The sequence below is a fragment of the Ambystoma mexicanum genome, chromosome 9, assembly GCF_040938575.1.
Source record: "Ambystoma mexicanum isolate Mex_15411 chromosome 9, UKY_AmexF1_1, whole genome shotgun sequence".
NCBI lineage: Eukaryota > Metazoa > Chordata > Amphibia > Caudata > Ambystomatidae > Ambystoma > Ambystoma mexicanum.
The window spans coordinates 654,486,102-654,511,781 of record NC_090931.1 but is presented as its reverse complement, the minus strand read 5'-3'; the positions used below and the strand labels follow the sequence as shown (position 1 = coordinate 654,511,781).

At 46.0% G+C, this 25,680-nt stretch overlaps 1 protein-coding gene across 3 annotated transcripts in view; it reads right to left on the bottom strand.

The window, feature by feature from the left end:
• Window positions 1-25,680, bottom strand: part of SLC43A2 (solute carrier family 43 member 2) — a 179,212-nt gene that overhangs the window by 73,319 nt on the left and 80,213 nt on the right. For all 3 annotated transcript variants that reach the window (XM_069615412.1, XM_069615413.1, XM_069615414.1), the window contains 3 exons: window positions 16,125-16,332; window positions 9,046-9,101; window positions 8,220-8,296 (listed from right to left, as the gene is read on the bottom strand). In XM_069615412.1, coding sequence (XP_069471513.1) covers window positions 8,220-8,296; window positions 9,046-9,101; window positions 16,125-16,332 — 341 coding nt within the window. The remainder of the gene's footprint in view (window positions 1-8,219; window positions 8,297-9,045; window positions 9,102-16,124; window positions 16,333-25,680) is intronic.

Below are 25,680 nucleotides of genomic sequence, written 5' to 3'. Positions count from 1 at the left end.
TGCTCAGACACTACAGGAAGCTGGAGGACATCATGTGACATCCTGTCACATGGTTCTATTGACAGGATGGTTCCACATTCATCCAGCGATGGCAGCAGGGAAGCAGAAGTACCTTACTTAAATACCAAAATTCTATGTAAAATCATGTGTCTCTCAGTTGTCACCTGTTTGTATAGGTTCCCCCAGCGTGATGGCCTGTACAGTTACTGGTGCTCTCTTGCCGCAGTGTCTGCGTCTCTGCGTCGCAGTTTAGGTCCAAGAGATGGTAGAGCGACTCGTTTGGCCCTAATCAGTATTGGTTACCCAAGCCAGAATATGTTGTTAATCTCTTTGCCAGCAATATGTTTATTCGGCAAGAGTTTTAGGCCTGCTAGTGGACTACACAAGACTATAATAGGTGTGCACAGACAGACCTCACGCGAGCCTGGCCATTCAGCCGCAAATGTCCTCAGATAACGAACGGCAAAGGGACAAAACGTGCCCATGTCATTGCAACAAGCCAAATGGCTCCAGCGGGGCAAAACAACCTGAATGTCCTGTAACAGACGACATGTCCTTCTAAATTGCAAGAACTCAACGGGGAACAAGAAGAAACTCAATCTTCCGAAGTTCCTGAACGCTTCTCAGAAGCCAAGGGGAGGCATTTAAGCAGGACTGCTGTCCAGGCATGACTAGCGATCTGAAAGCCGTTCCCAGCCGAGTAAGAGTTGGATACTTTTATTTAAAGCACTGGTTTGTGAAAGTAAGAGACACTTATTTCTGCGCAGAACAAGGGAACAAATTGCACGTATTTAGCATCACCCGTGAGAAAGGTGTTTGTTTTTGTTCTCCCAGTAGCCAGCACTTTCCTCGCCTAATCTAGTACTGGAGTCTGTTTATATAATTATACCAGGCCTAGAACATGTTGGAAGGATTGTATGGTGAGATTAAAAGAAAACACGGTTTCTGCTTTACCATGTTAATAGGTGCTGTGTTTTCACAAAGATCTTCCCGAGTTCTTGGAATTGGTAATTTTACTGAGAACTGGCTCGCCTCGGTATTGAACAGAGATCCCAAAATATAATTATAAAGGCTGCTCCTTTTATCACTAACACATGCTGCGAAACTATTTCAAGCGATGGCGCCTGTGCCCTGTGCTAGTGCTCACATTAAGAGGGAAACGTCCAGGGAGATGGTTCAATGAAGAAGAGGAAAGGAAGATTCGGAGGCGTGAGGGGAGGAGAAGCTGCCAACAACGTTAAAAAGATTGAACAACTGATAAAAAAAAAAGATTGGTGCATAACGACAGAACTGCAAATTATTAAAACGACATTCTAATAATGTGATCCTTGAAGCAAATATCACGTGTCACACAGGAGGCAGGCCCTGTGTTTGCAATGCATATTATGAACCGCGTGTAACGGAAGAACAGGCCCAGCCATATTGCGAGGGAAAGTTGGAGAGGGTGGGCGTAAAGGTGGGAAGTGGGGGAGAGGTTGGAGGAGACAGTAGAAAGGCGTGGAAAGCAGTGGAGGGATATGGAATGGCAAAGAGTGTGAGGTATGGTAAAATGATGGGAGAAGATGGGCGAGTCAAAGAAAGGGGTCAGAGGTAGGAGAAAGAGGGGATTAAAGGAAAGTGGAAAGAAAAGACTTTGGAAAGAGAGAGCAGCACAGCAAAAGTAGAGAACAGTTGAAAAAGTGAGGAGAAAGGTGGAGATGAAGGAGGAGGGGGCATGGAGGAATTTGATGGATGGAGGAATACATGTAGAATTAAAAAGCAAACTGTGAAGAAAAGTTAGAAAGCTCCGATAGAAGATTACAGTCAGAAATGTGTGACTAAATGTACAAGTGTGGCTTGAATCTCTCATGTTTCCTTAACCACAGTGGCTAGCAAAATCAAACCCCTTGCAAGAAAGCAGGCCCTGGGACTCGCCTATTTTAAGCATAGACTCTTTTATGGGTAACCGGGTGCATGCATATTATGTCCCCACAAAATCCCAGGGATCCCCTGAGGTTTGGCATCAAAAGCGCAGAATCCCCCGGCCCTGCTGAGAGGGGTGTGCAGAGACTTGTGGGGCTCAGCTGCTGGCAAGGAGTAGATGTATGCATGGACACGGTGCTGGTTTGCCATCAGAGTACACATGTATGCAAGGCCACAGCGTCCTCTCATGGCCCCATTCTATAGTTGGTATCTCAGCTGCGAGATCTCAAGCAGGGGAATCTCCCTCTGTAGAGAAGGCCTGCAGCTATCCCATAAGACTATGCCCTTTCGCAAGGAATGGGGGACAAGAAATAGGCCAGCATAGTAGTAAGCGGAACATTACAGAGTATATAGCTCAGGGCCAACGGGTTTGTCTTGGAAGCAAGACAAACGCAGAGCAGCACAGGTTAGAATCCTGATCGTGTGCTTAGAAACTGGTACATTACAGAGTATATAGCTCAGGGCCAACCGGTTTGTCTTGGAAGCAAGACAAACACAGAGCAGCACAGGTTAGAATCCTGATCATGTGCTTAGAAACTGGTATCCAGTATTAAGCGCGTTATAAAAGATTAATTAATCAAAGGTGTCGTTTTTGTGATGTTTTGGGGGGGGGGGCACGAATGCTGACAGGCTTCAAGGGCAGCCGGAGACCGCTCGAATGCGGACACGGTATGGGATATTTCATGGACACCAGAAGGCCGACATGCTGTGGGGTGTTTGGGGAGGCCCCACAAGGCGGATATGCTTCAGGAGGCCAGAGGGTCTTCAAAGCTTTGGAAGGACTGTGGAGTGTTAGCAGCTCAGAGCAAGAAAGGGGGCCTTGACCTCGACCACTAACTGAAACTAAGCAAATTGTATCAACCCGGGGCCGCTTCCTGTAACCCTGAAGCAAGCCTTCGTACATTATCTTACAGCGCCTCGATCTCCGTGGGCTGTAGTGCGCTATACAAATCCAAAAGAAAAGAAATTGGGAGGCTGGTGATGAGCTAGTTAAGGTGGGTGGGTGGGTGGGCTTGCCGTTGCAGATCCTTTTGCGGGTGATGGCCTGCAGGACATTAATACTCAGGTCCTCTCTGCAGGGGTTAATGTTCAGACTTGACTAAAGTAAATACACGCATGGGCCAGACTCAGACGGATGCAAGAAAGATGTAAGGGTGGGCATGCCACAGGAAATTAATATTTTCAGAGCTCGTGATATGAGGAAATGAAATCGCTGTACTGCTGCTTTTGGTAAAAGCCGCACAGTCTCTGGGGTTCAGTTCCTTATTATGAAGAACATGTCACAGGCAGAGAGTGGCCGGGCGAAGTGTCGCAGAGAGCACACGAATCAACACAAAGCCAGGCACAAAACTTTCCTTATTTGGAATTTTCACAGCTCCCGCCTCCCGCCCTTTTCTGTTTGGTTCAGGATGGCGTAATGTATCAATGTCTCTGTGGCTATGGGTAAGGGTCCCAACAAAAGCTGAAACCAGAAGTCCTCCAGTTTGCTTGCAAGTCTGAGCCTGACTCCCTCCTGGGAAGCAGGTAGGCCAATGGCCGAAAGGTAACATACAGAACTCCAACAATAAAGCCTGTCACAATTTCCTTGGGGATTCTATGGCATCTCCCCGTCACTGGCTGGCACTGGGTGGCACCTCCCTCTCCTCTTGCTGTTTTGCTTTCTGGCTGTCTTTAGTAGCCTGGGTTTGGGGGGGGGGGGAAGCCACCTCTGTGGGGTCTCAGATCCAATTGGAAGCTTTCTTCTGAATTCGTGCCCAACCTCAAATTCCGAATGGAGCTCTCTTCAAGGGCAGGAGCTTCGGGCAGACAGGCGGCCATCTTAAGGTTTTCACTGACTTTCTCCTAGGTCTCATCACCACCCTGTTCTAGGCGACTGATTTGCTGGCTCACCCGTCCCCTCGCTCCTTCTACCACATGCTCGTACCTATGGCGCCTTCTGCTAGATTCTTCTCGTCTTCCTCCTCTCTAAGCACTGGCTTCACCTGCACCCCCGTGATGCTTTGCCACATGCTTTTTCCGCGCCTTTCACAGGGTGACCCTTTATGGACTCAGGGTTCACGTATTTGTGCAGTATGGCCATACATTTTTTTGGGGCCTGATGTGCGAGTGTGTCTGGCGGAAGCACTGATATAGGTATCAGCGATTGGGAGGCCTGGGTTGGAGACCAGGAAGTCCCCCTTGAACTTATTTCTTCCTGAGTTAGTGAGAGGGATAGGAGATAGAGTAGCAGTCAGAGAAGATAGGGGAGAGGGAAAGCACCGGGTGCAAGGAGGAAGTAGGAGGAGGGAGCGAAGAGAGAGAGGAGAGATGCCCAACCCTTTCTGCACAGCGCAGGATGCATAGAGGGTGGGGTTACACAGTAGGGAACACACGGAAAGGGCAGACAGGTACACTCAACAGTACAAACGGTACCCCCAGCGGGGTGGGGGTCTTAAGACAGCGAGAGAGAACCTAAAGGACACAGATCACAGTACAACAGTAACCCCAGTGGGGGGTCGGGGGGGCTAGAGAGTGGGAGAGATCCTAAGGGACACAGAACACAGTACAACAGTAACCACAGTTAGTGGGGGGGCTAGAGAGTGGGAGAGAGCCTAATGGACACAGATCACAGTGCAATAGTAACCCCAAATTAGGGGAACTAGAGAAGGACACAAATCACAAAGTACGGCTAGCCATTGCAGGGGATAGCCTAGGGTTGCGCAGAGACAGAGTACATTATGTTAGACAGTTAGGTGGAAGTACGCACAGAGTATGTTATGTCAGTACATTATTCCCAGCCAATTAAAAGATTCACCAGCCACCACACACTGGCCCTAGCCCGGCTTCATTCTCATAGTACAGTGATTTCTGGCACTGTCTGGCTCACAACCCAGTACTGCAGCTGCCCTGGCATGCATCACTCTCGTTGCCTAGTGTACTATTTCTGCTTTATACTCGCGGACTGCCTCTCAGATCATTCTCGAGGCAGCAGAATATGGCAATACATTCACATATCCATCAGAGAAAATGTTCAGTACAAGGATAGCTCAGGGGCAAGGATAGCTCAGGGGCAATGCGTTTGTCTTAAAAGCAAGGCAATGTGGTGCAACACAGGTTCGAATCCCAATCCTGCGCTTAGAAACCGCACTCGCTGATATTAAGCGCGCTATACATGAGCAATAAAATACATTTAAAATGCCAAATGGATCTGTGGCCATTCCACCTACACTTGGGGAAACACGGATGCAAAGATACCCAAAAAAGAACACATATGGATAACATGCTCTGACTCTCACCTTCATTTTCTACCCTAATGCACTGACACCAGGGCCGAGTGAAATGAGATGGAACTTCCATTCTCACTGTTTGCAGAGGTGATCATTGTGTGCAAAAACAGCTGCTGCTTGTCGTCTATTAAATACTGAGCCTCAGACCTAGATGAGCACTAAGAGCACAATACTATGGTGTCTGGGAGAATACTAGACCTGTGTTATCCTAAAACCCTACCTCCCATCTCGCACCTTAAGATCAAGCACTCCCCTCCTTCTGGTAATTCCAACCTCTAACTCTGTCAGGATCAGAGGATTCGCCTTCTCAGCCTTGTCTCCAACTTTGTGGAACTCACTCCCACCACATAAAGTCCCCCCCCAACATATTCAACACACCAGAGACTGTATGACCTTCTGCAAAGTTCTGAAAATGCGTCTCTTTCTGTAATGCCGACTATGACCATCTGACGCAACTAAGACCTGCAACCCGATGACAAACGCTCAATGAGATCGCAAGAAATGACGCCAGTGAATACGTTTATAAGTCACTACTAAGCAAATGCGCGCTTGAAATCCGGAATAGAAAGCTCCTTCGATTATAACCCCATCCAAACACTCACCTCCAATATCACTATGCTTACTCTCTACTCTACACCAACACACACCGCTGTTAAAGCTGCACAATTGTGTAACTCCCTTCCAACTGCCCTAAGGGAAGATCTCCCTTACCAGCAATTCAGATCTAACCTGATCCAATGGCTAAAAGATCATGATGCTTAACCTCGCGTTACTGTCATCAGGGACCTCATGTATATTTTGTATATTTGCTCTGTTCTATTTATCGATCACATCTGCATTTTTGTAAACCTACTGTATATACTTCTTGGATTTTTGACACTAGATGTCCACAGCATTGTAACCGTAGCTGTACTCCTGTTTATTTGTAACATGTAACCTAAGCTGAACAACCCTCTTTCTGCCTTCATGCCCGAATAACCCCGGGTCTGGTGCGCAATATAAATAAATAAATAAACAAACAAACAAACAATTAGAGTGCAGCTACACCCCTCGATCAATTCGGCCTAGCTTTTCACATACGAACATTACTCCACAAACACCTCATCATTCTAATAAAACGCAGCTACATCCCATGAAAACCAGCCTAGCTGCACACATAAGCGTCCTACACAATCCTAAAGCATCCAGAACCCAGTCTTGGTGTCCATCCTCCGGACTGAACACATGCAACTGATATCAAATTGCACCACACCTAATGCTAGGCTGCAGCTACCATTAGGCAATTGCATCGGCTCCCCACATAATTGGTGCACCCAAGCCCCCTATGACACCTTACTCTCTCAACTGACCTGGACTACGGTCCACAAAGGCGTTCAACCGACCAGCGCTTTGAGGTCATACCAATTATATATAGAGCGCTATATAAATGCCAAATAACATAACATAACTGAGTAACCAGACGCTAACCAGGAGCACAAATAGAGAGCGTGGAGCACAAATGGGTGGGAAGGGGTGCCGAACACAATCAAGGAGAGCAGAGCACAACCAAAGAGATCCAGATTGCAACCAGGGCTCCTACAGCCCCACTTGTGGTAATCAGAATCTAGCTGGTTGGACCTGTCATATTGTCTAGAGGCCGAACAAGGGGGCCCAGAGCTCAGCCAGTAAAACAGGGAGGAAGGCTGGAGACCCCAACCAATGGTCCAGGATCCACCTTGCCCACAGCCAATGCACAGGAAGCGGAGCCTATCTGTGGGAGGCTGAGCCTATCTATCTGTAAGACAATAACCCAATCAAATGTGCAATGAAAAATATGGGGGTGCTCAGATCCCCAATTTGGGGGCACAAAGACAAGGGATATCGAGAACCCAGCCAAGGGATGCCTAAAGCCGAGCCACAGGATGCATAGGTAGCAACCAGGGACATACCGAGACCAACCAAGGGACTCCCAGGGATCAACAAAAGGACGCCCAGGAACCAGACAATGGACAGACAGGGCTGAATCAAGGCGCTGAGCCAAGGGATACATGTATGGGAAAGGACCAAGAGACACAGGTACAGAACCCCGACAAAGGACACACAAAGAGGGTCAGGGCCCAGCTAAGAAAAGCACACATACAGGGCCCAGCTGAAGGAAGCATTCATAGCACCCAGCCAAGGAACACACATAAGGCCCAGCCAAGGGACACATATAAGCAAGACCCAGCCAAGAGACACAAACACAACCCATTCAAGAGACAGACAGATCTCACACAGAGCCCAAACAAGGAACACAGAAAGTACACAGAGGGTGAAAATAGGGAACCCAAAGGGCCCTTCAAAAGGCAACTCATAGCCCAACCAAGGGGTACCCAGTGCTGAGGCCAGGAATACCCAGAACCATGCCAAGATGCCAAAAGTCTGCTTAAATGTCCAGATTCCAACTGGGGCAACAAGAGCACTTCCTGGGGGCTTTGAGCAAAAAATAAACGAATACGTCTAGAACCCAACCACAAGTCCCAGAACTCCACTCAGGGAACCAGAGACCAACCAGGGAGTCCAAAATACAAACAGAAAGGTTCCAGATGACATCCAGATTTTGAAACACAGCAGTGCTGGTGGTCCAATGTCCATTCACAGTGATGCACATATCCAACCACATCTAAAGTAATCATTGCCCAAGCAAGAGACCCAGCACCCAATCAAGTGGCCTCAAGTACAACCATAGTGCCCAGAGCCCAACAAGGAAGTGCATGAAACACAAGCAAGGGAAGCCCATAGTACAATTGTGAAGCTAATAGTCCTACAAAGGGAGCGCCAGGGATCAAACACCCGCCCAGAGCAAAATCATAGGGTATCAGAGCATTTAGCATGTATCAACACAAAAAACTCTGAATTGATCTTGACGCATTATAAAATCCCCAAAAAATAAATACCAGTAAGTGTTTTATAACAAACTAGTATTGGTCTAGGTGAGATAATGAAGCCGTGATTTAGGCAGTGCGATCTTACCGTCAGTGATGTGAAGGTCATGCACATCCCGCCGAAGCCATTGAGAGACAGTGAGACGAAGATCAGAACAGAGAGAGCTGTGGAGAGAGGGAGGCATTAACTCAACACTAGAACGGAACAACATGCTGAATTCCGATACAAGACCCATGGAAAGATGCAAACCCCATGTTCACCCTTACTATCATCTTATCCGCGAACTACCCACCCTAGACTTCCCCGCTGAATTATCAGTAAGGCCCCACCCAACACAGTCCCGCTCACTGGCTAAAACATTATGCACTACTCAGTCTAAGCCTCTCCACTAGTTAACAGAATTGACCCGTCCCACTCACCCTCAGAAAAACAGTGAACTTCCAGCCCTCCGTGATGAAAAATAAAGAAGCCCTCTCCAGCCTTGCTATGTTATACACATAATCAAGTGAACATGGCCGCTGTACTGCTCAGAGGAGAAGCGGCCAGCATTTAGGGTCTGGACTGTCCTCGCGGGTGGGACCAGTCTGATGGAAATAGATTTTTCTCCTCTGTGGAAGGTGCGTGAGTTAAAACGTGGTTGTAGGCCTCTTTAGGTGGAAACATAGAACAGGTTATTTATTTGGCCGTGTTAATTCTCAGTAGAGGGTCTGGCACATTTAAACAAATATTTATAAGTAATTCCCCTGAGGAACAGCTGACCTCCCAGCAAATGTTTGAACATGGGACACTACTACAGACTTTAAAAGAAGAGACCTATCTATCCCTACTAAGGAAGGATCCTCTACCCAAGGCCTTATTAAGAGACCCTTAAGGAGGTCCCCAACTCGCCGTCTGATATGAAGGATGTACTCACAGTTTGGGTTACTTGCACTGTATGCAATCATCAAACAGGAAACTGCGAAGCAGGCGCTGCAAAAAGATGGAACCTCATTAAGAAAAGCAAACTGGTTGGACAATGAGTACTGGTTCACCATCCCAGGAATAGAACACCATGGAGCAGAGGAACAAGAAGAGCCCGCAATCCTAGGGAGAGCGAGGCGGCTCTGGGGAGGACAAAGGGGGAACCAATGCTGGATCTGGAAAAGAGAAAGCCATTGAGGAGTAGAGCAAGAGAGTTGGGAACTGGTAACTGATTGTGGGGAAAATCCCACCTACCCTTTTATTTAGGTGATTTCCAAGCTTTTAAGAGTTTGTATCTCCTATCTGCTGTCTATTCACTCTGACACATAAGCAACACAAACACGCTCACTAAGCCATCACTCGAATGCACTAGTGTAGCCTATGACAGATGGTGACTCTCAAGGCCCATCCACAAATCTCTCTCCCTCTCTCTCTGATCAGGCAGGCATGTTTACAACATGTTATAATCTAGCTATGGATGCTCTTTGAAACTCCTGCACATTTGAGCATACTAATACCAATTACCATGATCTGTGCATGTTAAATTAAGAAATGCTGCTTATGCCTACACACAACATAATCGGTTATTATCTGAAAAGGTAGATGTACTTATTCCTTGGACTAAATCACTTCATTTAGAAATAAAATTCAAGAAATAATACAAATAAGATAGAGGGTGGGAGAGAGGAGTGTAATGGAAAGTGCAGTGTTCTGCCTGGACAACTAACAAGGTGCACAAAAGGGTATTCGGACAAATGGAAGGTAAAGAAATCAAACATTTAAAATAAAAATGTCCACATCCTTAAAAAGCACGGACATGCATGTTTCAATCCTATTCAGATCAATTCTGAGGCGAGGGGTCTTCATCAGGGCGTGAGGTTCCTCTTATCCCCAATCACTTAATTTCTCAAAACATGCGCAAGAGATCATGTTCAGTGACATTATATTCACCTCAAAACACACTCACTCACACCTCACCTACAACTCACAAAACATAACAAGCACCATAATCTACCCATACTCTGGTCCTCACTAACAGCACCCCTGAAATGGACACCCGAGAAAGCCAACAGAGCTTCACGGCCATACCAATTTAGATGTGCGGGTAGCATGACATAACCTAACTGGGACTGGGAAAAGCTATCCTTTAGACAAGGATAATCTCTTCTGCCACCGCCCATGTGGCATCACGCTGATGCTTTAATGAATTCTTAGGAAGTGTAGCTGAGCAGCTCTACCTCACTTGGGACCTACCTCTTTCCTACGCTCCCTCTTTCGGGACTTGTTGTTTATCAGCTATGAGTCTTTCCTGGGAGGGGCAACGTAAGCCTTTGTTCACCAGTCGGTGAAACAAGATCCCAATACTCCCCTTTTAGCTAGATTTTCCAACAGATGGAGACACTCCCGCTAAAGTCTGCCATGAAAGGTTGCAATGTTTTGGCCGGACCTAAAACAGCAGTGTGAGGGACAGTGAAAAGTGTCCACAACAGTCACGTATTGGAAGGCATGCTGGATGACCCTGGAGGTATTCCACTACTGTGGACCCAGAATGGGGGCCCATTCCATAAGATTCGATGCAACAGAGAAGATGCGCTAACTCCAGTAAAGGGTGTGAGGGGTTCTGTCTTTCCATCCCATCTCTTTCATAATGTGTTAATGTCGCCTTTGTCTTAGAAGGGGAATCTAAGGGTTTGGCAAGAAACATAAACAGAGCCAAATTCCTGTGCATTGGCACACTTTTCAGAAGCAAGCACGCGGTGTGTGTGTGTGTATAAGGCAGTGGTGGATCTTCACCAAACACTGCCCTCAGGATGTGTGCCTCGCCTCAAAGGCACTTGCAGACTTGGGACTCTCCAGGAGTGGACTGCAACGTGAAGCAACTGTTAGGCAAAGTTTGAATGCAGTACCCTCTGGGAATACTACAAACAACTATGACTACTACAGGTATAGGCAACCCAACCTTTGGTATAAGCTTGTACTACACAGTTTTGGTAGCGTGTTGAGCAGCCAGGCTTATCTCAAGAGGGGACAAGTGAGCTGTAGTGGAGTTACAAAGATTCACAGTTACAGGTATTCAAATTAACTCTTACACTCAAGGCTGCTTGTATAAACAATTAATAATTTATCAGTCAGTTATAAAGCCTTCTTCAGAAGGGAGCAATAGAATAGTAACACACAGATTTACTTCAATACTGAGTTTCTGAATCAGACAAGACCCTTTTGGGATGGCCCACAGACACAACCTACACCCCACAGGTGACTTCAATAACAAGGGTGCTGGGGACATTAATATCTTACTGTTGGCATTCAGAATACTCTTAAAAGTTTGTAAAAGGCAAAGGTTATTAGAGCACAAGAGACCACAAAGGCAAAGGATATTAGAGCACAAGAGACCACAAATATTCTTAAGCAGTGCAGATACTATTAGAAGAGTCATTCAATTCTATAGGCTAAGCCAAAGTCAATGGGCAAAAGTCTTGGATAGGATAAAGCACTTCTGGTGAGTCAATGGAAAAGTCTTTGCACACGTTCTTAGGAGTCTTTGATGAAAAGAAGAATCAAATGTAGGGCCACAAGCTGATTAGACTTGTGAGTTGTGGAAGTTACAAGCACTTCTACAGTAAGAGGTAAGTTCTCTTAGACTTGTTTTACAGTACCTCGGTAAAGAAGAAAAGATGCTGCTGATGACTCATGTTCCTGTGCAGCTCTGCAGATCTCACTGTTCCTGGGCCTCAGTCGTGGGGACAAGAGGGAGGATGTCGGGGGGGGACTCCTGCACTGCACTGGGACTGCCAAAACCCACCACCAGCAAACTTCACTTTCAGTGGCTGTTAAGTGTTTCAGCTACTGCAAACAGCAACAACGCGGTTCATGGCTGTCAAGGTGGACTGTCCTTGCTTCTAGGGTTCCGTGTTCTGCTGAGGGGGCTCAGGCTTGGTCAGTCCTGCTTTGTGGGAGTTCGGAGGATCTTCCAAAAGCTTTAGGCCAGCTTAAAGGTAACGCACACAATCTGGTGTCCCTTTCCCTGGCTATACGGTTTCCTGCAGCAACTCTGAGGAAATTCAACCAGCTCCGAGATGGGTGTCCAGGTGGCTTACTTTGGAGTTCATTGGTCCCACCAACTCAAAAGGGAGACATCGTCCTTGCAGGGCTTCTCTGTCGATGCAAACTTGGCGTTTCGGCACTACAGCAGGGCTTTACTGGGCAACCCAACGGTCCAGGAGTTGCAGCAGGCATCCTCTTCAAGCTCTTCTTCAGTTCCTTCATCCAGTGGTCGACTCTGCCTTCCAAGCCAAAAGACTTGCATTTTATTCAGTTCTCTCCCATTTATTCCAGCCTAGCTGTCACACACCCAGCAGGGTGGCTGTCCTTGCTGGACTGTCAGCCAGCCAATCACCAGAGTGCATTTGGGTCTCCTAGGAGACTAAGCACAGGGAGTTTCGGGCACCTCCCTCACTTCCTGCCTACCCCAGATACTCTGGAGCCAGAGGCGGGTTTCACTCCTGAAGCCCGCCAAAGGCGAAATTAACAAAGAGACCAAACCTGGTTTGGCACGCAGAGAAACTCTCTAGAAGGACCTTTCCACAAAGACATGGTAAAAAAAGAAGACCGGGTCAATTTTGTCAAAGATGGCTCTGCGCCATTTTGAAAAAGATGGCTCCCGCGGTTAGCGTTACCGGGGCTGTGAACAGCCGTGGTAAATGCAGCAAACCTTGGTAATTCGGAATGAAACCACTACCACCAGCCATTCTGTGAGGAAAGTGTAACATAAAAAATGTGACATGAGCATTTAGGCACAGGGGATACTAATTAACCCCCACCACTCTATTGTAAGATAGGGTGTGCTGGGTCTAGCAAGTACAATGCTAAGTAAAGTCAATTTCACTTTACTGCTCTGGGAAACAGTAGTTTATCCCAGAGAAGGTATTCAAACCTTGGGAAATCCCTGTGTCACTGCACTGAAGGTGCTGCGTGGCACAATTGTAAACGATGATGCCTATGGAGTTTGTTAGACTCCATTACCAAAAGAAACAGAGGTAAAATTCACATTAAAATACACGAGAGAGTGGGAAAAAGGGTCACACTCTCTCCAGGTTAAAAAAAACCAAGTCCTCAAAATCCAGCAAAGTTGCTGGGTTTCTCTAAGGTGGAGGGATTTAGCACATTTTTGAGAATTCTCCCTAACAGCAGCCAAGTACCAAGACAAATTTCCCAAACATTTTATTCTAAAATAGCCAACAAAAGCTCTACTCTGCATTGACGAGTCTGTTCTTAAACTGAAAACATTTGCCCCTTGATCTTTGTCCAGATTGCAGAATCAGAGCCTGAAAGCCTCCCGGGCACCTGAATTACCAGGACGATGCAACAGTCTGTGGGCTCCAGGCATTTCCCTGCATTTGAATCTCCGGCTTTGCTATTTCATCTCCAAATATTGCCCAACACCATTGTGGGAACCTAAGTGCCCAACATGTTCCTATAATTAGTCAACGTGTTTAGTTTTCTGAAACTGTTACTAGTGCAAACATGTTTGAAATGATACTTTATTGTGTCATATGTGATTACACATTTTAAACAACACTTTACAATGCCACGTTCCGTTTTTGATTCAAAGACTATTTCAATGTAAAGTGAATGTTTTACAATTTACCACAGAATATTTTACTTTTGAGGTTCTCATTTTTCAGAATGACTGTTTGTGGATTAAAACTGAAACAGGAACAAACAGATGACTCCATGTCAGAAGTGTGTTTCGATAGCATCTGAGGTCGAATTGCTTATTTCAGGGCCTAGTGGCTGGTTGTACCTAGATGGGGCTGCTCCATGGTTTAAAGTGACCTTATTGGGCATTTGTTAACTTACAGCCATCCCCCAAACAGTGCAGAGGTCCAGAAATACACCCCACATAGAGCGCGTGTGGTTGACAGGGTGAGGGTTAAGGAAACTGAGGGGAAGAGATGGAACAAGAGAGACAAAGAGAGCAAGAGAGGAGGACGAGTATAAAGTGAGAGACAGAGAAAAAGGATGAATGTGGGAGTGGGTCAAATAAACAATTAAGATGGCGAAGACCGACATAGGATGAGTAAAAGACCCAAATGGGAGCTAGAGAGAAGATGTGGAATAAAGAATGACCGTCTCCAGTCATGCGGCAAGAGCGGACACTGGCTGTGGAAGGAGTAGACATGGTAGAGCCACTGGTCAGTTGTTAGGAAGGTTTTTTCCTTTTTGCTGCTTCTACGGCCTCATTCTTTTGAGATCCACTGGATATTAGATGACTGATATAGTTGACTCGTTTTTCTTTTTCATGGTAAGTTAAGTGTTTTCCCCTCCTCTTGCCACTTCAACTCGGTTCTTGAGACAAGCGCTGGTCAGTCCCTAAGGCTGCTAGTGAAGGAAGGCCGTCCTCCCCATTCTAGCTTTTGTGTTGCACTAGAACAGCCCTTGATAGTAGTGCACATAGACGGTGTCCCCCCTATCATTTTCTCTCAATGTTTTTTTGTAATAGAACAGTGTTCACATTCAAAGCACCAAGAGGAACTCGAAAGACGCTGAGATGACATTGCAACTGTCATTGCCCAAGCCAACTTCCTTTCAAGTGAAGCCCTCCTTCTCTTGACCAGGTGTCTCCCTCCCTTGAACCAGTAAGCACAACTGGTTCACCGTACAACATAGTGATTGGTGCCCTCCTGAATGCGTTGGACCCGCGGATCAGCTCTACTCTGGTAGGCCTGCATATCCGCAGAGGGTCTCCTTTGCCCGGACATGGGGAACAGCATATCCCTCACTGGCTGCATCATTGTGCGACACATTGGCTGATCGTTTTGCTGCTGCTCATCGTCACTAGGACAGGTTAGCTTGCTGGAACTGAGCCCCTTCACCCTCCAGTATTGTCTGCAGGCTCTTGCTGGGCCACCTTGAGACTGCTCAATGCCAGTTGCATCACCTGCCATTCTCCAGCGTTGTGAGACTTCAAGAAGAGGCCTTCTTTTATCGGGATCCCAAGGTTCAGTTACATGCATCTTCTGTGACCCTTAGTCCTCAAGGGTGAACCAGAACAACCGCCAACTGAACCCAAGCCCAACCCGAAAACTTAGTACAGTACCCACGACCCATAGAATTTCTTCACTGCAACCTTCAGCGTAAGTTCTATGTCCCAAATCATCTGACTTACCTCGACACTGGTCTTGGGTGCACCTGACGCTTGCTTGGATATCCTTTTTGCTTGCCCCAAAGAACTGTGTAAATCTCCATAGGGCGCAAAGCTCTTACCTGCAGCTAAATTGTGCCTCACCTTTGGTGATAGAACCTGGATGTAGGAATCTTGTGTGGGGTCCCTGTCACTCCCAAGATAGGTGGCTGCCCTGTCTTTGAAATATAACTGCTTCGTTAATATTGACTTTAAACTGATAAACCCAATGAGAGTCATTTTGTATTACTCTTAAACCCGACTTAAGTAAGACATTTTGTTTACCTCTTAAATTTGGTTAACACTTTTTTAGAGAATATTGCTGGACGTTTTAAGTCTGTGTTTGGGAAAATTAAAAGAATGATAAAATGTTAAAGTTAAAACTGCAGTGGTGTGCTTAAAATGTGTTTCTGGTGTTCACTTTTAACACTATTATACACAGAAACACACACACACACAAACATTACTCAATCGTCTTTCTGTGGCTTGTATCTGCTTAGGGTCACATGCTTTGCACAGGCCACTAACTAGTGGTTAGTTTTGAGTATTACACCTTGTTTTAAAATTTTGAAGTTAGGGCATGAACATGGCTGTTGCTGTCACACTATCCCTATTGGACGTGTACCGGGCTCCATGACCTGACACAGAGGGGAAAAGTGCCTTTGGAGGGTGACACTCACCCAAGATGGCGGGGATGCTAGAACTGTGATCCATAATTATCCCATTGGCTTGGTTTTGGTGCTTTGTCAATGGTGACCTAACAAGTGATGGATAGATAGGTCTTGGGGGCCTGACATCCTGCCCTGAGAAGGGGACAACCCCCTGGCAATGAAAGAAACACCACTTACCTGCCCAGCAAACGTAGCTTGCGGGGTCCATACTTGTCCATGACAATGCCCAGCGGTAGGGTGATGGCGCTCAGCAAAAAGGATCCCACAGTGAATGCCAGGTTGAGCATTTCATCCTGTTCTTTACAGATAAGCCATCCATTCAGAACAATGATGGGGGCCTCCTTCTCCGATCCATTCCCCGAACTTGAACTGTTGGTAGAGTTTTCTGTCAGAGGGCAAGAGACAGGCGAGATTAGAGAAAAGCCACAACAGATGTCACCATTTGCAATCAACCTTTACAAAAAACAGCTCAAGAGTTGAGGACCAAGTAACATCTTGTGAAAAAGCTGCGATATGACATTTTACTTGAGTGTGAGTGATTTAATAACCGTCAAAATACAAGTGACCATTGAGATAAACGTTGGCAAGTAGGTGAGTAAATAAGAGGGGGGGTGACTGAACATGAATATTACTGTGGATGAAGGGCTAGAGCTATCAAGATTGAGAAGGGAAGTAAACAGTGACCATTGAGGTGGTGAGGGAGGCCGCTGGAAAATATCCACACATGCCAACATGCCCCTTATGATTCGGTGAGATTCTCAAACAATCCTTTTTTATTGCATTCTTGGCCTAGTATGGCTGGATTTATAATGGGAAAAGAAAGTGCCAGTATGCAAAGATTAAATCAAGGCTGGGAGAGCATCCCTTGAAAGAGATGTGAGTATTTTGGCATGTGAGTCTACCACCACTCTGATACTGAAGCGAAAGCACTGGCAGATTACAGTTTACATTTCCTAATATGAGGCAATGGTTTTAAAGGCACAGGCTGTCGATTGCTTGTAGCGAAGGAGCAGGTATGAAACTGACTGGGAGGATAAAGGGTGAAAAACTAAAATGGAGCGAGGGGAAAAAAACAAGAGAGGTCTGGCGATGGGGAGAAATCAAGGAAGGATTTACTACAAACAAACTTTGTTTGCGGTAAATGGAAAATAAAAGTTTCACTGTGCCTGGGTTGCCTTTGGATGGCAGCATTGCACCGAATATGAAGTCTGCTTATGATGACATGTACCATTTTACAGAAAGCACTGCTAAATATTTTGTTACCATGGGGCAAGTTCTTGTTTTCTTAGGTCAAGTAGATAAACGAATTTGAATTGGCATAGCTCATAACAGAGCTCATCAATATACCAAAACCATCCAAACGGGACCCAGACAGAATAAATGGTACAATAATTCTTTAAGAGTAATCGGAACAAATATCATATCCCTAGAGAGCCGAAGGCGGAAATAGCCTTCACCAAACATCACCCTCACATTGAAAAAAAAATTGCATGACATACAAACTAGACATCATTAAAGCCAAAGGAACTTTTTTTTAAAGTCAAATCGAAACTGCTGAGTATGCTCCCAACAAAACTCGAACATTTCAGTTCCCCAAAAGCATGTGCAACTTTTGTGCCTGCCACACACTAATGGTGCAATTGGCTCGTAGGTCAGTGGGTTCTAGTTACACCACTATGAATACCCAGATAGAGAAGACTGACTTTTCTGAATTGAATTCCACTCCAATCATCACAGAACAAACCATTAACCCAACTACATGCCCAGGGGATCCCTTACCTTGATTGCAATTAAACAATGCTTAGCAGCATTTTCCACCCCCATCATTACAGATTTTATCAAGCAATCCTTTGCCAAAGGGTACATTCCTTCAAATTAAGATAAAGAAAGTGACAATGGACCCCCATGATACCAGAATCTATCCTCCCATTTCTAACAGCCCGTATCTCTTGACAATCTTAGATAAGTCCGCGATCAACCAACTACTGGAGCATATGGAACAAAATCAACTGCTTGGTGATTAATAATCAGGTTTTCGTCCAAAGTACGGAAGCAGCACTCAGTGAAGTAAAAGACCAGCTCCTTAACATTGTGGAGCAGGGCTCTGCTGTCCTACTCATGCTCTAATACCTATCAGCAGTGTTCGGCAAACTAGATCATTCCATACTTATGACCAGGCTGAAACATGTGGCCAGAATTTCAAGGAATGACTCCAAATGGGTTTTTTCATTCCAGAAAGGAAGAATTGCCATGGTTAAACTTGATATACTCAAGTCGGAAGATCTTGAGAATTGACTGTGCAGTACCACAAGGTGCTTTTCTATCCACGCTGCCATTTAACATTTACCTAAAACAACATATTGATAGTTTTGTATCCCAGAATATCAGATTCCAGACCTACGCTGATTTCCGTCTGATAATCCGTCTTCGGACAGCGAATTTACAAATGAACTTAGAATCTATAGCCAAAATGTTAATATGGAATATTGGATGGATAGTAATTGGCTGAGCCTGAATACCTTTAAAACTGAGTGTCTAATCACAGGTTTAAGTTCATCATCTCATAATTGCTTGAAAGAAATTCCTCTGGATGAAGTTAATATTAAAGTTCAGGCATCCGTGTGTAATCTGGGAACCTGTTTTGATACCCATCTTGTAATGGCCCAACAGCACATCAACAAAATAGTCAAGTTTGGAAAGTCGTGCAGCATTTAGAGCCTGTACTTTTAAAAGCTCCATGATTGACAGAGCAATGCATCCAGTCCTGGATGTCGACTGCCTACCTCAAACTAAACCCATCCAAGACTTCGTTCTCATCGACCCGCTCACTAAACAACTACTAGCCCTACAATGGCTCAATGATATGTGTCTAGAACAGTGGTCTCCAAACTTTTTATGCCAAGGCCCCCCTGAGCAAAAGAAAATATTTGTCTGGGACTCCCCTGCCCCGCTCCTCTGTGTCAGTGTTATTATTTTATTATAAATATGGGTGCGGAATGCGTGGTGCCATAATATTGAAGGGATATTTCTTGGGGAGACATTCCAAGGCAGTAGGACAATCACTTCCAATCCAAACATAGAAACCATGCAAGTAAACAAAATTCTCAGTAGGGCTTTTATTTTCTCAAAATGCATTCCTATTAGGATATGCCTCGGAAGTCAATTTGATTTGTACTAATGGCAAGGGTGGGCCTATCTCTCTGCAGAAAGGGAGTCAATTTGTGGCTTTATTTTTGATACCGCCACTCTGAGGTTGTCCTCCACTCCCAGCCTTGTGCAGTATTTAGTTTTCAGTACAGCCAATGCTGAAAACCCTATTTCGCACAAGTAGGAAGACCCACATGGTAAGAGACTGCATAGCAGACCTTGCCAATGTAGGATACTCCTGGTTTGCCCTCAGCCAAATGTCACCCACTGCAATGTTCCGAAATTCCGATTGCAAAGTACTGTCAGACTGAAGCTCATCAACGCCTTGCCTCCTGTGTATCAACTGGAAGATGCACCACCTCCTGTGCCAAAAAAGGGTGCATCACACAGTCATTGATGCCAGCATTTTCTTCAGGGAAGTATTTATCAAAGCTGGACTGTAATGTTGTTAGGTGACTTGTGATTGGTGCTAGGACATGCAGCAAGTTGTACTCTGTTTCCTCAATTGCTTCTGCAAGCAATGGGAACTGAACTGCTACCCCAGCTTCAATTGTTCTTTTCCAGAGGTCTAGCTTCCTCTTGAAGGCTAATACTATTTTATTAGCCCAGCCCAAACAGGTGCATCAGAGGCTTGAAATCGTGTTATAGTCAATGAAAGCTGGACATATTTAGCTGAAATCGAGACGGGCGTCCAAGAACTCTGGACTCCACTATCTTAAGCAAGGTTTGAAATTGAGGGGAGCTGGGAGGTATTTAGCTCCTGCTTGCTGCTTAGGAGAGCCTGGTTATTGGACTTAATACCAACATCAAGCAGGAGCTACTTTTGGCTCCCCAGGCCAAGTAGTGCCGAACAAACACATCCATATGAATTTAACTGTGTGTTTTATGAATAAACATTAGGGAACATCTATACAACATTATCAGCATAAAGGTTCATAAAAAAAGGGTGACACAGTATGTTTGCATCTTATGTGGAACTTAAACTTGCAGAATTCCATGTACTACTTCCTCGTTCCCCTATGGTAGCTCCTGGTCACTGGCTAATGTTGGATACCCAGGAGCTACTTTGAACTCCCTGTAGTCATATTGGCCAAGGTTGCATTGCCTCTCGGGAGGGGTGCAAGGGCACTCAATAACAAAAAATTGGGGCCTGCTTGCCTCCTCTCCCCCCACATCCTACAAGGTGGGTCCATGGAGCGAGAGGGGCACAGGGAGACCAGCAAAGTGGCACCCTGGTCCAAACCCGTCTTGGGGTGGGACCTAGGGCACAACTGTGCTGGTCCCCCTGTGCCCCTCGCCCTCCTTGGAATTTGTGGTGCCCAACTGTCTCCAAAATGAGTCCGGGAGGGGTGCAAGCGGGGGGGTCGGCAATGTGGTGCTCTGGTACCCGCTCATCCTGCAGGCTCCTATATGAGTCCACGGTGGGGCGGGGTTCCCAGGGACTGGACAAAATACCTGGCACTCACCTGGGCTGGTGGCTGGCTACTGGTCCAGGTCGGGTCGTAAGTGCAGACACCGCAGAAGAAAGAACACAGCCTGGACGTGCGATCCAAATGGTAGAAACTGTGCGTCCAGGCTGCCCCCATAAGTCGTACTGAGCATGGGTGATGGAGGACCATGGTAATACGTGGCTCTCCATCGAACCTGCTCTGTGCGACCGATACAAAAAAAACTGTGGTATTCTAGGCCTGGCGGCACCCCCCACTACCCCTTTGGCATGGAGCTGCGACCCCCAGAGGGGCGCGCCCCACACTTTGAATAACGCTGGTCTAGAAGGATTTGATCTAAGACACTGACTCAGCAAAATCCTTAGGCTTCACCATTGACAGCTGTCCATCCAGAAACACATAGCCAAGAAGGCCCAAACAACATGGCTCGGAATCGTCACTCTGCTAAATCAAACCCTTGATCCCACTGTAGGACTTCCGGACTGTTGCGCAGGCCCTTGTGGTCTCACACATCAATGTGGAGATGCCCTCCTGGGCCTCTCAGCTGTTCACTTGGCTCCCCTAAAAGCAGTCATCCACGCTGCAGCACGTCTTATTACTGGTGCATGGAAATTTGACTGAATCACGTCCAACCTAAGTGAACCACATTGGCTTCCTCTCCAGGCCAGTATACTGTTCAAGACTGCATATATTATCAACAAGCAGCCACAAGAAGCACACAAGCGTACCTGGTGGCTAAACTCTACATATCTGGTGACACACGCTACTCGCACAGAAAATTGACCAACTGGCTTGAATCACAATTTATCAGCAAAGAGGGAACCTGAAAAAAATCTCTCTTGTCACGCACCCACCCTCTGGACTGCGATCCTGGTGTCGGCACGGAATGCCCAACACATTTCTCCAATTTTGCAAATCTCTTAAAATATGGCTTTATCAACAACACCTGACCAAGGACTAATTCCAGTGGGCGCACATACCAAAACACAGACCTCAGCTCACACTACTGCGCTACTGTTACAAGATGCCAGCCCAAACGGTAACTACACAAACTCTGTAGAGCACTCCACTGCTCTAGAGCTAGATCCCCGCTTTAAACAATAAAATACAGCACACAACCAGACAGCAAGGACTGCAATGGGCACGCTGTATAGAGCTTACTTTTCACCAGTTCAAGAAATGGCACTGACTGCGCAGCTCTGAAAACTGTTTAGGGAGCTTCTTCTTGTATTTAAAGCCCTTCGTGGAATCGGTTGTATCTATAGCAGACATTTCAGTACTACTGTCCACCCTGTATAACACAGCTTTATCACGGCGGACCGCTTTTTCCATGCTTTCCTCTGAGCATGCACGGTCCAGGGCTACAATTAACTCATAATTTCAGAGAGAAGCAATAGGCATTCTGAAATGGATAGGAGACCCAATCTGGAGGGAACAATATCTGTTGGCCCAATTCAAACTGATAAGCTCCCCTTCTTCCCCACAAAACCCCATCTTGCCTTCATGACAAAACTCGACCCCATCACCCACACAAACACCAGACAAGGAAGCCAGCATCTCCTACACATTGCACTCTTCAAACTAACATGCACACAAAAGCAAGCATTTATCCACTGGGCCCCCAGGGCAGGCAAACATTAACTTTTCACATACGCACTGCACCCTCCATCACAACTTTTATAAAGGGTCTCAAACACATAGCCGTTTTCCCACACATAACCCCGCCTCTCCCCTTCCCATCTACCACATGTCTATCCTGATCTTCAGTTTCCCTTCCCATCTTTTCAACCTCTAAAACTTGTAAGGTGATCTGAGACCCTCTGTATAGGTCAGCACTTACCAAACATTCTAATAAATAGAAACTAGGCGGGTCTGGACTAACCAAAGACTGCCCCCCTCTGCGCCACGTTATTGCTCTTGTTCCAAGCGCCACCTTCCCTCAACCTTCTTTTCCCATAACGTAAACAGGCACACTAGAATGAGTTGGAATGCACTGAAAAAAACTTTATGAAGAGGAGCTTGCCCTTAGCATAGAAAAAGGCTGTTACATGGTCACAGGGTTTTTCCACTTGAAAAGAAAGGGAGAGAGTACCATCACCTTAGCATTTAAGATCTCTCTGGAGAAGTGATTTCTCCCCAAGCATCTCTCGGGCAGCCCCCTTTCACACTTGCCCGGGTATCTAGGACGTTATATGTTGTGAGGGGCTGGGAGATTGCCTAGAAGACGGCAGAGGTTGAATGCTGACAGATGGGGTCCGTGTCAGCAATGATTGGGGCGCACAATGCAGGCCTCCAGTTGCAATTGTGCCTGGCAGGGTGTCTAGAATGAAGAAGCTGTGCCCCAGCCAGCAGTTTGCTGACCATCCTGGGGTGAGGCTGGAAAGAGCATACAAGAAGAGTGTCCTTTGAGCATAGAAAGGGCCTCTACTGATGAGGGTACAGTGTGTGTTTTCTTTTACCGTTTATAAGGGTGCCAAGTGCTGACAGTGTGTGTGTTTTGGTTGATGAGGGTACAGGGCGGGTGTGCCTCTAATAGAGATGGCAAAATAAGTGGACCTCCATGGGTGAGTGCAGTGGGGATAAACGAGTGCACAGTATGTGTGCCAACAGCATTAATTGCTGATAAGCTTTATTACTCCTAGTCCTGCTCATCCTCGTCACGGTTCTAACGTTTGCATGCTCCCACAGCAGTTCCTACAGAGGCTGCCTGATCAACCACTCTCTCAATATGTGAATTCTAATAGTAGTACTGGGACGAAGAAGAGGGACGTGCAGGTAATTGATGGGGGCATAGTGTTTGTTCGCTTGTCCGTTGATAAGTGTGTGGAACTCTATTGCGAGCACAGACAGCGTGTATTTAAGTGTGTGTGTGTCCTCTTCCCAGGTGAAGGCAAAGTGTTTGTATAGAGAGGCTGACTGTGCGCCCCCAATTGGGAGAGCACCAAGTGGTTGTGTCTACGTTCATTGGGGTAGATTGTCTGTGGAAAGAGGAGAATAGGACCCCTAGGCACACCCTAGTAACAGGAGTGGTAAATTTGAGAAGATGGGGTAGGTTTCAAGTTTGTTAGGAAACTAAGTAAAAAGAGGTAAGAGGTGCAGAGGAGAGAAAGGCAACCTTGACACCTAGGTTGCACTAATAATAGGACAAAAATAAGTTCCCAACATAGGAACTTACGTCCCCTGCACACTATCTAGTATCTGGATGACCAGACCAACATTTATAGAAAGAGTAGTAAAGTAACTCTATGAAATAAAGTCTTAATAAAGGACGTGTTGGTATGAAAAAAATACAAATTCTTAAAAAAGGACAACATTCAATCGTTTAAGGTCACAAGAAACAATCTTCATTATTTATTCTTGATAGTGCAGCTGTGGTAGGCCCAACGCGTTTCGAGTGAAACAGACACTCTTCATCAGGGGCAAAAACAATGATTCTAGGAAAAAATATGCACAATATTTAGTATAGAATAATGTATAAATCCAAGTGAAAACTTTTTACCAACTGTCTTTTCTGACTCGACAAAGCAAGTGGTCCCATGATTTTGTACAGTAATTAAAACCCTAGAACATTCAACATGTATGAGATTTGCTGGATACAGAAGAGTAACTGACAACAAGTAAATACTTATTCATATATTTTGGAAAAAACAGACATTAATTGTTTAGATAATAAATAATATAGTGTTAATGTGGATCACAAAACAGATAAGTCACAAAAGCATGAAGAAAAAAAAGGGGGAAAGAGAAAAATCTAACCTTGTATGTTTTATATAAAAAAGGGGGACTGGACGGGGACTGTGACAGGAAACCCAGTCATTCGTGTATGCAAGGAACCCTTTATCTGAAAAAGTAGAGCATAACAGAACTCAGTTCAGTCAGAAGTGAGTTAGAGGTCTGAAACAAGTCAAAACATGGAGATACACTTACATGCTTAATTGTTCATCCGGATGGGGGAAACCATCAATTGAAAAAATAAGCGGATAAGTAAGCAGAGGGTCTTGTAGTAGTGCAAGGGCTTGAACACTATGGATAAAAGTCCAAAGACAGAAAGTCAGGGTGAGGAAAACTATATGGATTGTCTGTGCCCCCTTTGGATCTGGGGATAGCATATGTGTCCACTAATGCTGGCACAGTGTGATATCGAGTCACTGATGATGCCACGAGTGTGTGGATAACAGGAGGGCGAGAGAGCAATGCGTGCATCGCTTGATGAGGTGGTGACCCCTGCACCATTTCCCTCAGCAAAGGGCGATGACAGCATCGCATTTTCAACTCTGGCCCTATAACTGGAGCCTCAGCCTCTGCAATTAGGAGGGGCTACATCTCTCTCACTGCTTGAGGATTGATGGTCTAGCAACAGACATTAAATGGATCTGACCTATTGCCATTCCTTACAGGAAGGAGTGCTGGGTCTGTGCGAATGTGCGCTGAGGCCTTGGATACAAAATGGGAGCCTCGCCACAGATAATGGCATGAGCAGAGCCTGAGCCCCGCAGTGAGCACTGCCATGCTAGAATACTGCAACAAGAATACCGGGCCTATGAGAAAGGCACTCCAGGTCAACGGGTCTTTAGAGGGAAAGGGTTCCAAATGTGTCAGTTAATATAATGCTCTGTCTATATTTCATCCCGTGCTGCCTATCTGTGAAAGCAGAATGTGGGAGGTAGGTGCAGGTTAGGAATGGGCTATTGGGCTATACCAGAAGGCCCAGCATGTATTGTAAAGTTTTCAGGAACAGTATTTGTTTATTTATTTATGGATATAGCGCACAAAACCCAGAGATATCTAGGCGCTTAAGCTTAAAAGATTGGTTACAGAAAGGAAGCACATGGAGTGATTACATCATAGAGAACCGTGCAGAGGTAATTACATCACAAGCAAAGTGCAGAAAAGAGTTCAAAGTGGGCACATTCATGGAGCCTAACCCCATGCTGCGGGGCGGCTGCGACGCAGGGATGCAAGAGTCAATACAGTGGGGACATTCATGGAGCCAAACCCCATGTTGCAGGGCAGCTGCGACACAGATGTGGATGGTCGAGTAGAATGACACATTCAGGCAAACAGTAAGTAAGGCGGATAGACTCTCACCTTGGTACGTCCTGATAGCGGATAGGGAGCAGACAGGCGCCTTCGCTGTG